A 12,043-nucleotide genomic window follows, 5' to 3' on the forward strand; every position below is an offset into this window, starting at 1 on the left:
TCTTCATCTTCATACACAATTAGTATCATCTAAAAATAGCAAAGGAGAGCATATACACGGTTTTAAATCTCGGTCAGGGTAAAACCACAATTCACACAATGTTTTTTAGTCGTAGTATGAAACGTTATTGATAAAAGTAAAATAAATCGAAGAAAAATCAAAACACATCGATTTTGTACGCAAGCACAACACCACAAGCAGCAAGCGAAGTATCAGTCAGTCAGATTAAATTCAGTGTTGTCAGTATAAAGAAAAATAATTACATGAAATTCATATATCGATTATTTTTTTAAATAACCGATAATTGATTTATATCTTAATCTTTTTTTTACGAGTACACATTATTTTTTATGTTTTTGTTTTAGTTGTACATATTTAAATAACAATACTAGTAAAGTTTTTTTTATTGCTTAGATGGGTGGGCGAGCTCACAGCCACCCTGGTGTTGCTAAGTGGTTACTCGAGCCCACATACATCTACAACGTAAATGCGCCACCCACCTTGAGATATAAGTTCTAAGGTCTCAAGTATAGTTACAAGTTAAAGTCCAATGGGTATGTCTTCGATGTTATTTTATGTGCATAAAATCCATTAAAATCGTTTGATTAATGATAATACTTAAAATGATTTATTTATATGTTTTATTTATATACTCAAAATATTTACTTCATACGTAAAAGGATTTGAAGCTGGCAATATTTTTCCCGCAAAAATAAAAATTCTTGTTTTTTCAATAGAGTTACTTTTTTTAAACTACTTATTGTAAACTATAGTGGCGCTTATTTGCAAGAAAGTAAATGCATATTTATTTATGACAAAATTAATGCACTAAGTATTTTTTCTATAATCTATTGTCCGCTTTGGGCCTAAAATGGGCCATCCCCTTTGAGGTAAGTGTATAATTAAATTCAAGCTTCGACATTTGTATTAATTCCACTACACCTTATTACAATAAATAGGAGTTATTAAATAAAATGCAAACTTTATTATTCATATTATAATTTCTAGAAATCTGCAAACACTTTTAATTCGCTTAAATCTAATACAATGCAAAACTGGTCATCGAATCCAACGTTTAAGTCTCAATTTCTATAACGAAAGTTATAAATGACGCTGAATTGTTTTTGTATGGTGCGATACGACACGGGTTTACATGCACCTAAGAAGTACTATAATACCTATTAGTTATAGTGATGTGATACTACACAACACAGTGTTGCCAAATGAAAAATTATTTGTAACAGTTTAAAAATTAACATATAAAATATAAAGTATATAAATGTTCTCTTGGTCTATTGAATCTTTGAAAACACCTATCCTAGAAAGTACTATAAAGGATTTTAGCAAGAGTCCCTGTCGTATCGTATCGACACATAAAAATGCGTATTTAAGCACCGAGCTGCTTGTACAGAATAGGGACATAGTCGTCATACTGCGCTTCGTAGAAGTTGCCCGCAATCGGATCCCCTAGGTTGTACTTCTTGGCGAACTCGGCAATTTTGAAATTGGCACGTTTGTCGCTCGAACTGTGGAATTAGTTTGATTATTTGTCGTTATATCATCAGCGCTAGAATGTTGAGATACATTTTTCGTTATATATTTTGTTTGGTAACGAATTTCAGCTTAATATAAAGAAGTCGTCGTGGCCTAAAAGATAAGACGTCCGGTGGATTCGTATGCAACGGTGTTCGAATCCCGCAGGCGGGTACCAATTTTTCTAATGAAATACGTACTTAACAAATGTTCACGATTGACTTCCACGGCGAAGGAATAACATCGTGTAATAAAAATCAACTCTCAAAAAAATTATAATTTGCATAATTAGGTGGTAGGACCTCTTGTGAGGCCGCACGGGTAGGTGCCACCACCCTGCCGCCTATTTCAGCCGTTAAGCAGTAATGCGTTTCGGTTTGAAGGGTGGGGCAGCCGTTGTAACTACACGGGAGACCTTAGAACTCATATCTCAAGGTGGGTGACGCATTTACGTTGTAATACGTTACGTAGATGTCTATGGGCTCCAGTAACCACTTAACACCAGGGCTGTGAGCTCGTCCACCAAACTAAGCAATAAAAAAAGTTTAAAACTTACGTGTTAGTGAGTCTCGGCTCGTCGAATGTGAGCTTCGATGGTTGTTTGTACAAGAGGAACACGTATCTGTGCAGGCCTGTCTTTTCCGGAGGTCCAGAGCCCACGTACTGGGACAATGTTTCGCCGGAGTTTACCTCGTTGCCCTGGATGTTGCCAACCAGCCAGTGGTGCCATTCGCGAAATGTGGGTTCTTTACGGGACGGCGCATCAGGGTCTGTTCAGGGAGACGATTTTTGTCTCAACTATTCCTCTTTCTTTATGAATGAACTGGCGATCCCAATAGATGTGAATGTATATTCATTTGAATTGTAGTCTCAATTTGATACAAGATTAGTGCTTATCGATGATCTTATGTACAAATTATAGGGGAAGTGATCTCTTGTGAGACAGTAGTAGTAAACATCTTGTAATTAAACACCGATTGCTAAGATTAGGGTTATTTGACCAAAGGGCTAAAACCCTTTGGTCAAATAACCCTAATCTTTGCGAACAATATAAGCGCCTAAGTTGCTTACCGGTCATGGCCAGAGTGTAGTACTGTCCTGGCTCCGCGTCCCATTTCACTGAAGGCTCGTCTTTCACCAGAGTTGGAGTCAGCTCATTACCTTCTTTAACTTCGACTCCGCTTGGGTATTTCACCTGAAAATGTACGTAGTACTACACCATCCTTCCAGTTCAGTTCACTTTTGTTTCAACCCGAGAGATCCTCATAGTAATGTAGAATTATTTTATTCATATTATTATGTGCTATTTGGGAAGGAAATTTACGTGAGCTCTAAGTGTCGAACTGGCTAGATGTTGCGCAGCGCCGGGATGAATGGCAATATTGGTAAATGAAAGGACAAAAATGTTTATTGACAGATATAATTGGTCCTTATTAATTAGTGGTTGAAGGCTCCTTTTAGGTAAATAATACTTATGTTAGGAGACTCCGCTCTGCCCAAAGTTGTACATAAAATGGAACTTTGAACTTAGCCTAAAAAAGACAAGATTCTTAAGAGTTTCAGGCAGTTGCGTCCCCAGGTCCTTATTTTAATAATTCCATCCTATTATTGAGTGCCATTCAAATCTTATCTACAAATCAATTTATCCACAATAGGATTGCCGTATTATATTGTAAACTTTTTGCAGCAAAGCAGGTTAGGCACTTCGGTTTGGACGGTGGGGCAGCCGTTATACAACATAATTGAGATTTCGACCGTATGTCTTCGCAGATTTGGCAGCATTCACGTTGAAATGTCTATAACCTCCGGTGGACTGTGAGCTAGTTTATCCATCTATGCAACAAATACAATACAGAACAAGTTTGAACATTTAGCGCGTTTTGAAATCCTGTCGCCAATCCGTACCCGTTTGCTATCTTATAAAATAATCATAAGACTGGTTATCAATCGGGCTTCGCTACATTGACAATCATCATCACTTAGGCACACAAATTATGTGTTCCGAACAATAAATGATGGAACTATGACAGTTAAAATTGTATGCAATTTAAAAAAAGAAACACAGCTTATTTTCTCGTGTACACTAACTAGTGTTATTTAACTAGGTACTCGTTATTTCATCATTACCACTAGCAATACCAGCTAATGGTTTAAGGCCGTGTGCACATGTTGGAACCAACATATTAAATTGTCATATGACATTGATAATTTATTTCCAATGATTCGGTATGTCCAGTTACAAGAATATGCGATTGATTATTTTACTAGAATCGGTAAAAGCATTGACGCTTGAGATATTACTCTATTATAATCAATAACAGATTGTACTGTAAAGGCTGTCTTGCTCTTAGACCGGAACATGTGGATGCTTTTCCGCAGGAATATGATTGTGGTACACATTTGTATCAGTCAGGTTTGCTATATGGGTTCCAGATAGGTCACTATTATTCCTATCAATCCTCCTTCAATATTATTCCTTGGTTCTTGATACTCATTCTCTTGTTTGCGCATTGTCAGTAAGCGTTTTTCGTAAGATTAAAAAATCAAACTCCTAAAGACATCTTACTCAATTTTAGATCACAAATGAATAATGTTTTAAAAATATGCAATAACACAATAAACGAAAGGTCACGACGATTTTGAGGGGGAAATCTCGTCTACAATGCAAATACAATGCTAATAGATGTAGCTCTTTCGGTCGCACACGAAAGCAACACGAAAAGGAACCCAATGCCTTTAGAGTGATTCATTTTATTGCTGGTAAGTCAAAATGTTACTGAATCGCATTACTCGCTTATTGACGGATGTAGCTAGTGTAAGGTTTATTGTAAAATAATTAAAACAAAAATAATAAAATGTATCATGTTAAACTTAAGGATTGTCAAATAGCAACACTGTTAGTGGGAGCAATGGCAGTAGTGGGGACGTGACATAATAAAAAAGGCGGTAGTCTGAAAAAACGACACAGAAATCAGTGTATTCGGTAGTGAGCAGATGTCTGGAGATTGTAAAAGTGGAGTTACAAATAAAGCAATACAGAATTAAGTAAACTACTGCAATCTGTGTATTATTTCCTGACCGTTGGAAGTGGAGTCTTACACTAGTACCGTAATTCTGAGCAGCCGATCCGGCGCTAACCACAATACCACGAATCAGTGATATGTGGATCCACGCCGGAATTGACCGGAGTTGCAAAGAAGCCGTACCGACCGGTACTTGACTATGGATCTTTGGAGGTCATCAGCAATCAACAGTCAAATTTACTAATGATTTCCGTATTAAATAACGTTAGGAAAGGCCAGCGCGAACAGTTTTGTTATTTATTGAAACAGTTGGATGATGTTATCCCTTAAATGATATGGGTTAGAATTGTTATGAATAGACTTTGAGAGTGCGCAAGCAGTTAAATATTGTTAAAATAGAAGCAGAGAATCAATATAATACAATAAACTTTAGCGCCTTATCACGAGAAACCCGATGTAATCTTATCGAGCTATAGGTATGCCTATACCGGTGTTCAAATCTCGCAAAAAATATAATTTGCGTGATTACTATACAATTGAGACATGGACCTCAAGTCTCAAGGTGGATGACGACATGCACGTTGTAATGATGTGGCCAAAGACTGTGGCTAAAATGGCCATTACGAGAACAAGGTAGAAAGATTTCAACCTACATATTTGGAGAAAGTTGAAAAAACATTACCTTAAAAGACAGACTGTGTAACTGGTAAAAAATAAAAAATAAATGTTGCAAAGATGATTAATGTTGAAAGACGATAAGGGCTAAGGATAATGCAAGAAGAGAGTTTGCAAAGAAATTGTATATGATAGAGGAGTATGGAAGGAGAAACCAAGTGGCGCCGACCCCAGGTGACTGGGAGAAGGGCAGGAGAATGATGATGATGATGGACTCGATATCCACTTTACAGTAGACGGGCCGTTCATTCGCTCGTCCGTCTATGCAATAGAAAATGATATATAAAAAAGAATATGTCCATTTCGGTTTCATTAAATCAGCAAACGGGATCCGCCCAATCAGAAAGAACAGTTAGCCAAATGAAAAAGAAAAACTGTCAACAATTATGGTGCAACGTATTTTATCGTTGTAACATTGAATTATTAATAGCAGGTACATAAATGCAATCGGTATCACGAGAAACATTTAGTTCCCGATCTCTCTTTCACTTTTATGCAACACAGCGCTGTTTTTTGATTATATAGTATCGAATCAATAAGCGAATAGGTGTTTCTGGCTGAGCCCGTGTTCGTAAACTGTCCTGGTGAAAAACTAAACAGGCCTTCGGGCCACTAGTAATCCTTCAATCATAAAAAAGGACTAGGTGCTCATAAACATTCGCGCCTTATTCTAGAAATTTCAACCAGTATATATAGAGTTCACTCACCTGCAATAAAGCGGCCGGCGCTTTTGGTATAACATCAGGCACCACTTGGCTGGCCTCGAAGGATTTCGCTACGGTAGACATCGCTCTGGTCAAGACCCTAAAATTGACCATAGTGGCGACTGTTAACAAAACAATCGCACATCTGATTAACGCACCCATTTCTTGACGTTCACAAACAAGAAAAAGTGGATGACGTGAGATCAGACCGAAGATCAGTGAGCGACTGGCTGTCGAAATGAATTACTGTTGATGTTTATACGAAGGTAATGGATTGTTCTATAGCAGGGGTGACCAACTTAATTTGAACCAAGATCAACTGTTTACTGACGAAACAATCTACGATCTACCAAAGATATTTCTTGGAACTTAATGAAACAATGTAGTTCAGTATACAAATAAGTAGTAAGAGTATATTTTCTTTTATTAAAAAGATTAACATAAAGTTGTAAATTATATAATAAAAGAGAACTATTGTGTGGAAAGAGGATAAATAATGTGACGTAATGGTAATTAACAAATGATACAAGATGACGATGATGCGTGCAGCAATTGGTGATTACCTTGCGCAGTCTGATCTATGTATTTATATTTTTTTTGTCTTGCCACGATCGACTGAACTAAAGCCTAGGCCGCACTACGGTTAAATCGCAGCGGTTCAAAACTGTTAGAGTTTATAAAATAGAAAATGAATACAAGCGGCCGCACTTGCGGTTCTTTCCTGCGACTGATTTTTTAAATCAAATCAAAAAAAAATTATTCAACATAAATGAAAGTACATACTTGTTGAACGTCAAAAGAACTACCGCCAATTCACAAGAACTAGTCTCCGTCCTGAGAAGAATTGGCAAGAAACTCAGCGGGCATGTCTTTTTTTTTTAAAATGAAATATATATATTTTTTTTAATATTAGATTTATTTATTTATTTTAAACCGCGAAATGTTACAAAATTATCGCGTAAAAACACCGCAGAAAAAATTGTAATCCATAGAACTAGGTGCACGCACTTTGAGTGGCCGCGGGCGGTTTTTTAAGAATTGTGAAATAAATTTGCGAAATATTTCTATCCATGAAGTTGGTGTATGGACGCACATCTAGCAGGATTTTATCGAAGCTGGCTACTGACATCCGATACTAATTGAAAAATTTCTCTATCCACTTACTAGCCGTAGATTTGAGAAAGGTTTTTTCATTTTTTGACATAAATTTTGACATTTCAAAAAACCTAGTTCTATGGATTACAAATTTTCTTGCGGTTTTTTTCCGCGACAATTTTGTAACATTTCGCGGTTTTAAAATCAGTACTAGATATCCGTGCACGCACTATGCGTAAATGTAAATGTAAATGTCAAATACATTTGCGAGATTTTGTTTCCATGAAACTGTCTACTGGCATCCGATAGTAATTGAAAAATTTTTCTGGGTAGGTATTTTCTTAAATTTTGATATTTCTTATGAAAGAAACTTTTCTCAAATCTACGGCTAGTAAGTGGATGGACCCAACATCTGTGAAATTTCCATTGACGTTATTTTTTTTCTATTTCTTAGTATCCGAGCAACAATACAGGCCGCTCTTTTGAAATCCATCTTCAAACCGTGAAAATCGTTGGCGAATTCGCGGTTAATAATTGTAGTGTGTGCGTCTTAAGCGGTTTCGCGGTTACAGCGGTTAACCGCTCCCGGGAAAAAAACCGTAGGTAGTGCGGCTTAGGCCTTGTAGCCACGATCGACCGGTCGATCGCGATCCACAGGCTGGCCACTCCTGTTCTATAAGATACATAGAGACAAAGTGTGCATTAATTTTTTTTATTATATATCGACCCTATCCGGTATAACGAATTTAACGGCCAGAGTTATGATTTTCACAACCTAAATGGCCACTTTGAGGAGAGCGTATTGGGATTGGCACCGTATCCTCTCACACCAGCAATTAATTTTGTGAGTTTCATTTTTATTACACGACTAGCTTTTGCCCGCGACTTCGTCCGCATGAAATTCGGCCGGTAATTCGCGGCCGTTGATTTTTTTTATTTTTTAAGATTTTATGGCCTGGGGCAAAAATTGTTTATGGTATGCATTTTTTCTCTCTAAAACTTCGTACCAAAAAATAGATACGCGCGTACAGCTAGGTGAGTTCACGGGCTCAACCTGAGAGAATTCACAAAGTAACACTAGCCCTAGTAAGAGCGGTACTTCGCAGAATCTACCGCTGGATCGGAACCGCGATTCCACTGAGGAGATCCGACGAGAAACTCAGTCGGCTATGTATGCTAGTGCTGCCGCCATTTGTGAAGAAGGCAATAAGGATGTTCCTTTATTATTTTTTAATAGGGATTAATCTGTTCCATTTCATTATCTCACTTTTTTGTGTGTTAATTTATAAGTTGCTTACAATTACAATTAATTGCTCTTTTCATAATGTTTTCCTCACATACAATGCCACTATTGTTAATGAATGTTGTGTATAATAACATACCTCTCTATTTATATAAAATCTCTTCAAGTATTGTATCAATAATCTTGACATAATCATTACTTGACGGATGACGTGCAAATGACTAACTTTTATAATAACCATTCTTCAGTAATAATAACATTATTATTAGAAGCGTACATACCGTACCTATTACCCATTATTTGAATATTTACTGAGTCACCCATTGATCATGATACCCAAAACGTTTAATATGTTTATTATAGAAAATAGGTAGCAATAAATCAGTAAATTAGACATTGTGATAAAAATTCTAAGATAAGAAATATAAATAATGACTATTTTTATGTTAGTATTTACTCTTAATTTTATCAACATACCAATTGCTTTCAAACTTTTGTGTGCATCTGCAGTGAAAAAACTCTATCTTATCTATAATAATAATTATATTTTATCTTAAACATTTTTCATTTATAAATTTTTTATTTGTATGTTCTTATGCTATGCTTTGTTTGTCAGGAAAACATGTTTTATTTGTTATAATTATAATGTAATATTTCACTCATTGCCTGTAATTTTATGTACCTAATGAGAGAAATCAAGATGCAGGATTTACTTCCAAGACCCATCACACCTGACCGCTTGGGTCATGTAATTAAGAAAGCTTTAATATTTGAAACATACCACCAGTTAGATCTACTTTGTGTCATGGAATGTATTTTGTTTGATCTTGTCAATTATCTATTGCATATGCTGCCTTTTTTTGGAATATTGAACATATTTGGAACCTCTATTTCTATATATCTTCTAACACTTCTACCTTCTGTGTACTTAACATAAATTGTTTATTTTCGTGTTCGTATTTAAGATATATTATATTATTTTTATGACATGGTGAACAGACCTTAATATATCAAATAGTCGCTAATACAATTACCAAAAATTTTTTTAACAGATTTAAGTAATTGAATTTTTTTATAATTTTTGTTGCACTAGACTGTTTGAGAAATGTTACCGTTAATGAACTCTTAATTACTTTTACCTAGTAACGTTTTTTATTGCTCAATTATGAAGACAAACCACCTTTTGTACGTAATAATGCCAGTTTGACAATGTTGTTGAAATTTCATAAGGTTCAATCACACCAATTTGCTTATTTCTACCACAAAACAGTTATTAAAATTTATTACGTTACTGCTGAATGAAATCAATCGTCACCATTAAAATTTTATTGTTTAATGTTTTGATCTGTTTTAAAATATGAAATTGTTGTGGAGTCAAGGGTGCATCAGACAACTGGTGCATATGTATAGAGAAATGTGCTTGTTTGAACCCTACAGTTTAGTACCAAATTTTCTAATGAAAAATGTATTTAGCACACATTTTCATGAACGTTTTCCACAGTGAAGGAATAATCTTGTGTAACAAAAATGAAATCCACAAAAATTATTATTTGTGTAATTACTTGTGGTAGTCTTGTGAGTATTTGTTTAGTTATATTATTATTATATAAATTGCTTTATGTTTTTACTTGGATTTCCTTGTTGATACTTTCACATACTACATCAGCTTTACTTTAAATAATTTCTGTGTTAATCTTTTTTTGTATACATGTTTATCAGATTTTGTTTGAGTATTTTCAGTAGGTACCTTGATTACTTTCAAGCTTTATTTTTCAGGTCAGCACATCATCTGCTGATCTTGCAATTTATATTCATACTATATAAATTTGGTTCTTCCTTAGTTTTAATTACATAGTAGAAACATTTCTTAGCATTTTTTTCAGTAGTTTTTTCATTATTTACTTGAAATAATCGAACATTACAAATGTATAGTTTTTTAGTCAGCTTGGGTTGTAATTAATGTTTATGGCAAAAACAAAAGGACATCATTTAATACACCTTATGATAGTTAAAACTACTTTTATATATAAATCTCAAGTTGTTTATTAATATTATTTTCAATGTGTTGAATGCAAATTTCCAGGCTTCGTGGTCTAATGGCCATACACGGACAACCTGAAGCTGTTAGGACCGACTGCTTCGACCCGCTACTGCATTGTGAACTACAGATTTCTACATAAATACATACAAGAACCACTTGAGCAGTTGCAACTGATTCGGGGGTTTGGCAGGACGGTGAAATTTCATCATGTAGTCAAGTAATGGCCAAACATACACTGCTCGAGCTGTCAACTGCTCACGCGCAGTTATTTTACCTCCGCCGGCGCTCTTCATTCCACGACGCGCACGTTTTCCGCCCGCTTGCTTCGTTTGTTTATTGAAAAAATTTCTATTTTCTTTTTCTACATCGCCGTTGTCGTCTTATGAGCTCAAGCGGCAGTAGTGCTTCTGATTTGAATTAAAGTTGAAATTGCCAACTACTCGAGCAGTTAAGTCAACGCAACGAGTAAGTGCAACAATGTCAGCTTCAAGCTGTTGACTACGACTGCAAGAGCGGTCCGTGTATATTGATCAATGGCGATCTGCTCGAGTAGCCCGTATATGCCGGCTTTAAGGTGTTATTCTACGACATCTGAATACTGTTATGTTTTCGAATTTGCTTCATGCGAGATTAAATGGTAAAAGTACAGATTTAATTATGTCTAAGATTCACCTAAGCCGAAGAGAATACTCTTTAAATATTAAGTGTGTTATCTGTGGAAAATACTATATTGTTTAAGTTTCTATTTTGGTATGTACATATTGATAAAACCGCGTCAAGAAGGATGAGGCAGCATTACCCAGTAAAAAGTTTTAGTTTATCGCGCTGTAGTAGGTAGGTTCCTATCTATTCTTGTCACCTTATGATAAAGAATTGCAAATTTTAAGTATCACCAATTACGTAATTTTGCAAATAAAATAAACTAACAAACATCTAGAATGATCTAACACCTAAAATATAAATTATTTTCATTGTAATGTAGTCAACAAGAACTGTGAGCTTAAATAATATGACAGACTTACCTAATATACTGAAAAAGTTATTCTTGAAACAAATGAACAACTGTGTTCAAGTTTCTGATAAAGTAAAGGTAGATGCAGATTTTCAAAACAAAAAGTTTTGACAGGTAATAAAATACCGGACCGCACCGACCACAGGTTTTTTAGTTGGGTTTGTGTATTGGTAGGCAAAGGGAACACAGAGAAATTTACTGGTTCGGTAGGCAATAGGCATGGTCGTTGCGCAACGTAAATGGTTATTGAAACTATCTATTGACAAAATAGCGGTTAGCTAGTTTCGCCGTACTGCAATAACCTGCTAACATCTACTACCTCAATCACGTCACCGATCACGAACACAAATCACACAACGTTCGGCTATATTCGTTCGACAGCTATCGCGACACGCAGCGTAAGCATCGGTTCGATCGAAATAGACAATCATCATTTTGTCTCTTTCACGCACACGACTGAGATGTATTTGACCTTTGACTTTAGCCCTTAAATCTCTTAAAATAAGATTTAAAAAATTAAATGATGAGTACAAGTTGAAGTCGAATTTTGTGGCCTTGAACCAGTTATTTACGAGTCGCGCGTTTAGCGATAAAGTGTATTAAAAACGAGGCGCTAAGTTTTAAGTTTAATTACCAATTGAATAGTTAAAAATATAAAGTGTTTAGTTGTTTAATATGCATTAAGTTTATAGACCTTGTAAAAATCTTGTATGATAC

The 12,043-nt window shown here is 35.5% G+C and overlaps 1 protein-coding gene across 3 annotated transcripts; it reads right to left on the bottom strand.

Moving 5' to 3' along the window:
* Positions 1-982: 982 nt before the first annotated feature.
* On the bottom strand, positions 983-11,714 carry LOC114240529 (protein D2). 3 transcript variants are annotated; one of them, XM_028171108.2, is made up of 5 exons: positions 11,337-11,714; positions 5,939-6,035; positions 2,605-2,728; positions 2,090-2,303; positions 983-1,526 (listed from the first exon to the last, which is right to left on the bottom strand). In XM_028171108.2, the coding sequence occupies exons 2-5, from the start codon at positions 6,017-6,019 to the stop codon at positions 1,388-1,390; spliced, it is 558 nt and encodes a 185-aa protein (XP_028026909.1). In that variant the 5' UTR covers positions 6,020-6,035; positions 11,337-11,714; the 3' UTR covers positions 983-1,387. The 3 variants fall into 3 exon arrangements, with proteins under 3 accessions (XP_028026909.1, XP_028026908.1, XP_028026905.1); XM_028171107.2 differs by having other exon boundaries at positions 5,939-6,057; positions 11,337-11,478; XM_028171104.2 differs by lacking the exon at positions 11,337-11,714 and having other exon boundaries at positions 5,939-6,174.
* Between the last annotated feature and the right edge of the window lie 329 nt (positions 11,715-12,043).

This window comes from Bombyx mandarina, chromosome 16, assembly GCF_030267445.1.
Source record: "Bombyx mandarina strain Sakado chromosome 16, ASM3026744v2".
In the NCBI taxonomy this organism is placed as follows: Eukaryota; Metazoa; Arthropoda; class Insecta; order Lepidoptera; family Bombycidae; genus Bombyx; species Bombyx mandarina.

Bases quoted from the DNA above. Each gene is read 5' to 3' on its own strand.
- LOC114240529 (XM_028171104.2), bottom strand. From the start codon at position 6,097: ATGGGTGCGTTAATCAGATGTGCGATTGTTTTGTTAACAGTCGCCACT. The intron at 2,304-2,604 runs GTAAGCAACTTA...CTCCCTGAACAG, and splicing joins CTACACTCTGGCCATGACCG to ACCCTGATGCGCCGTCCCGT. The intron at 1,527-2,089 runs GTAAGTTTTAAA...CTAATTCCACAG, and splicing joins GAGCCGAGACTCACTAACAC to TTCGAGCGACAAACGTGCCA.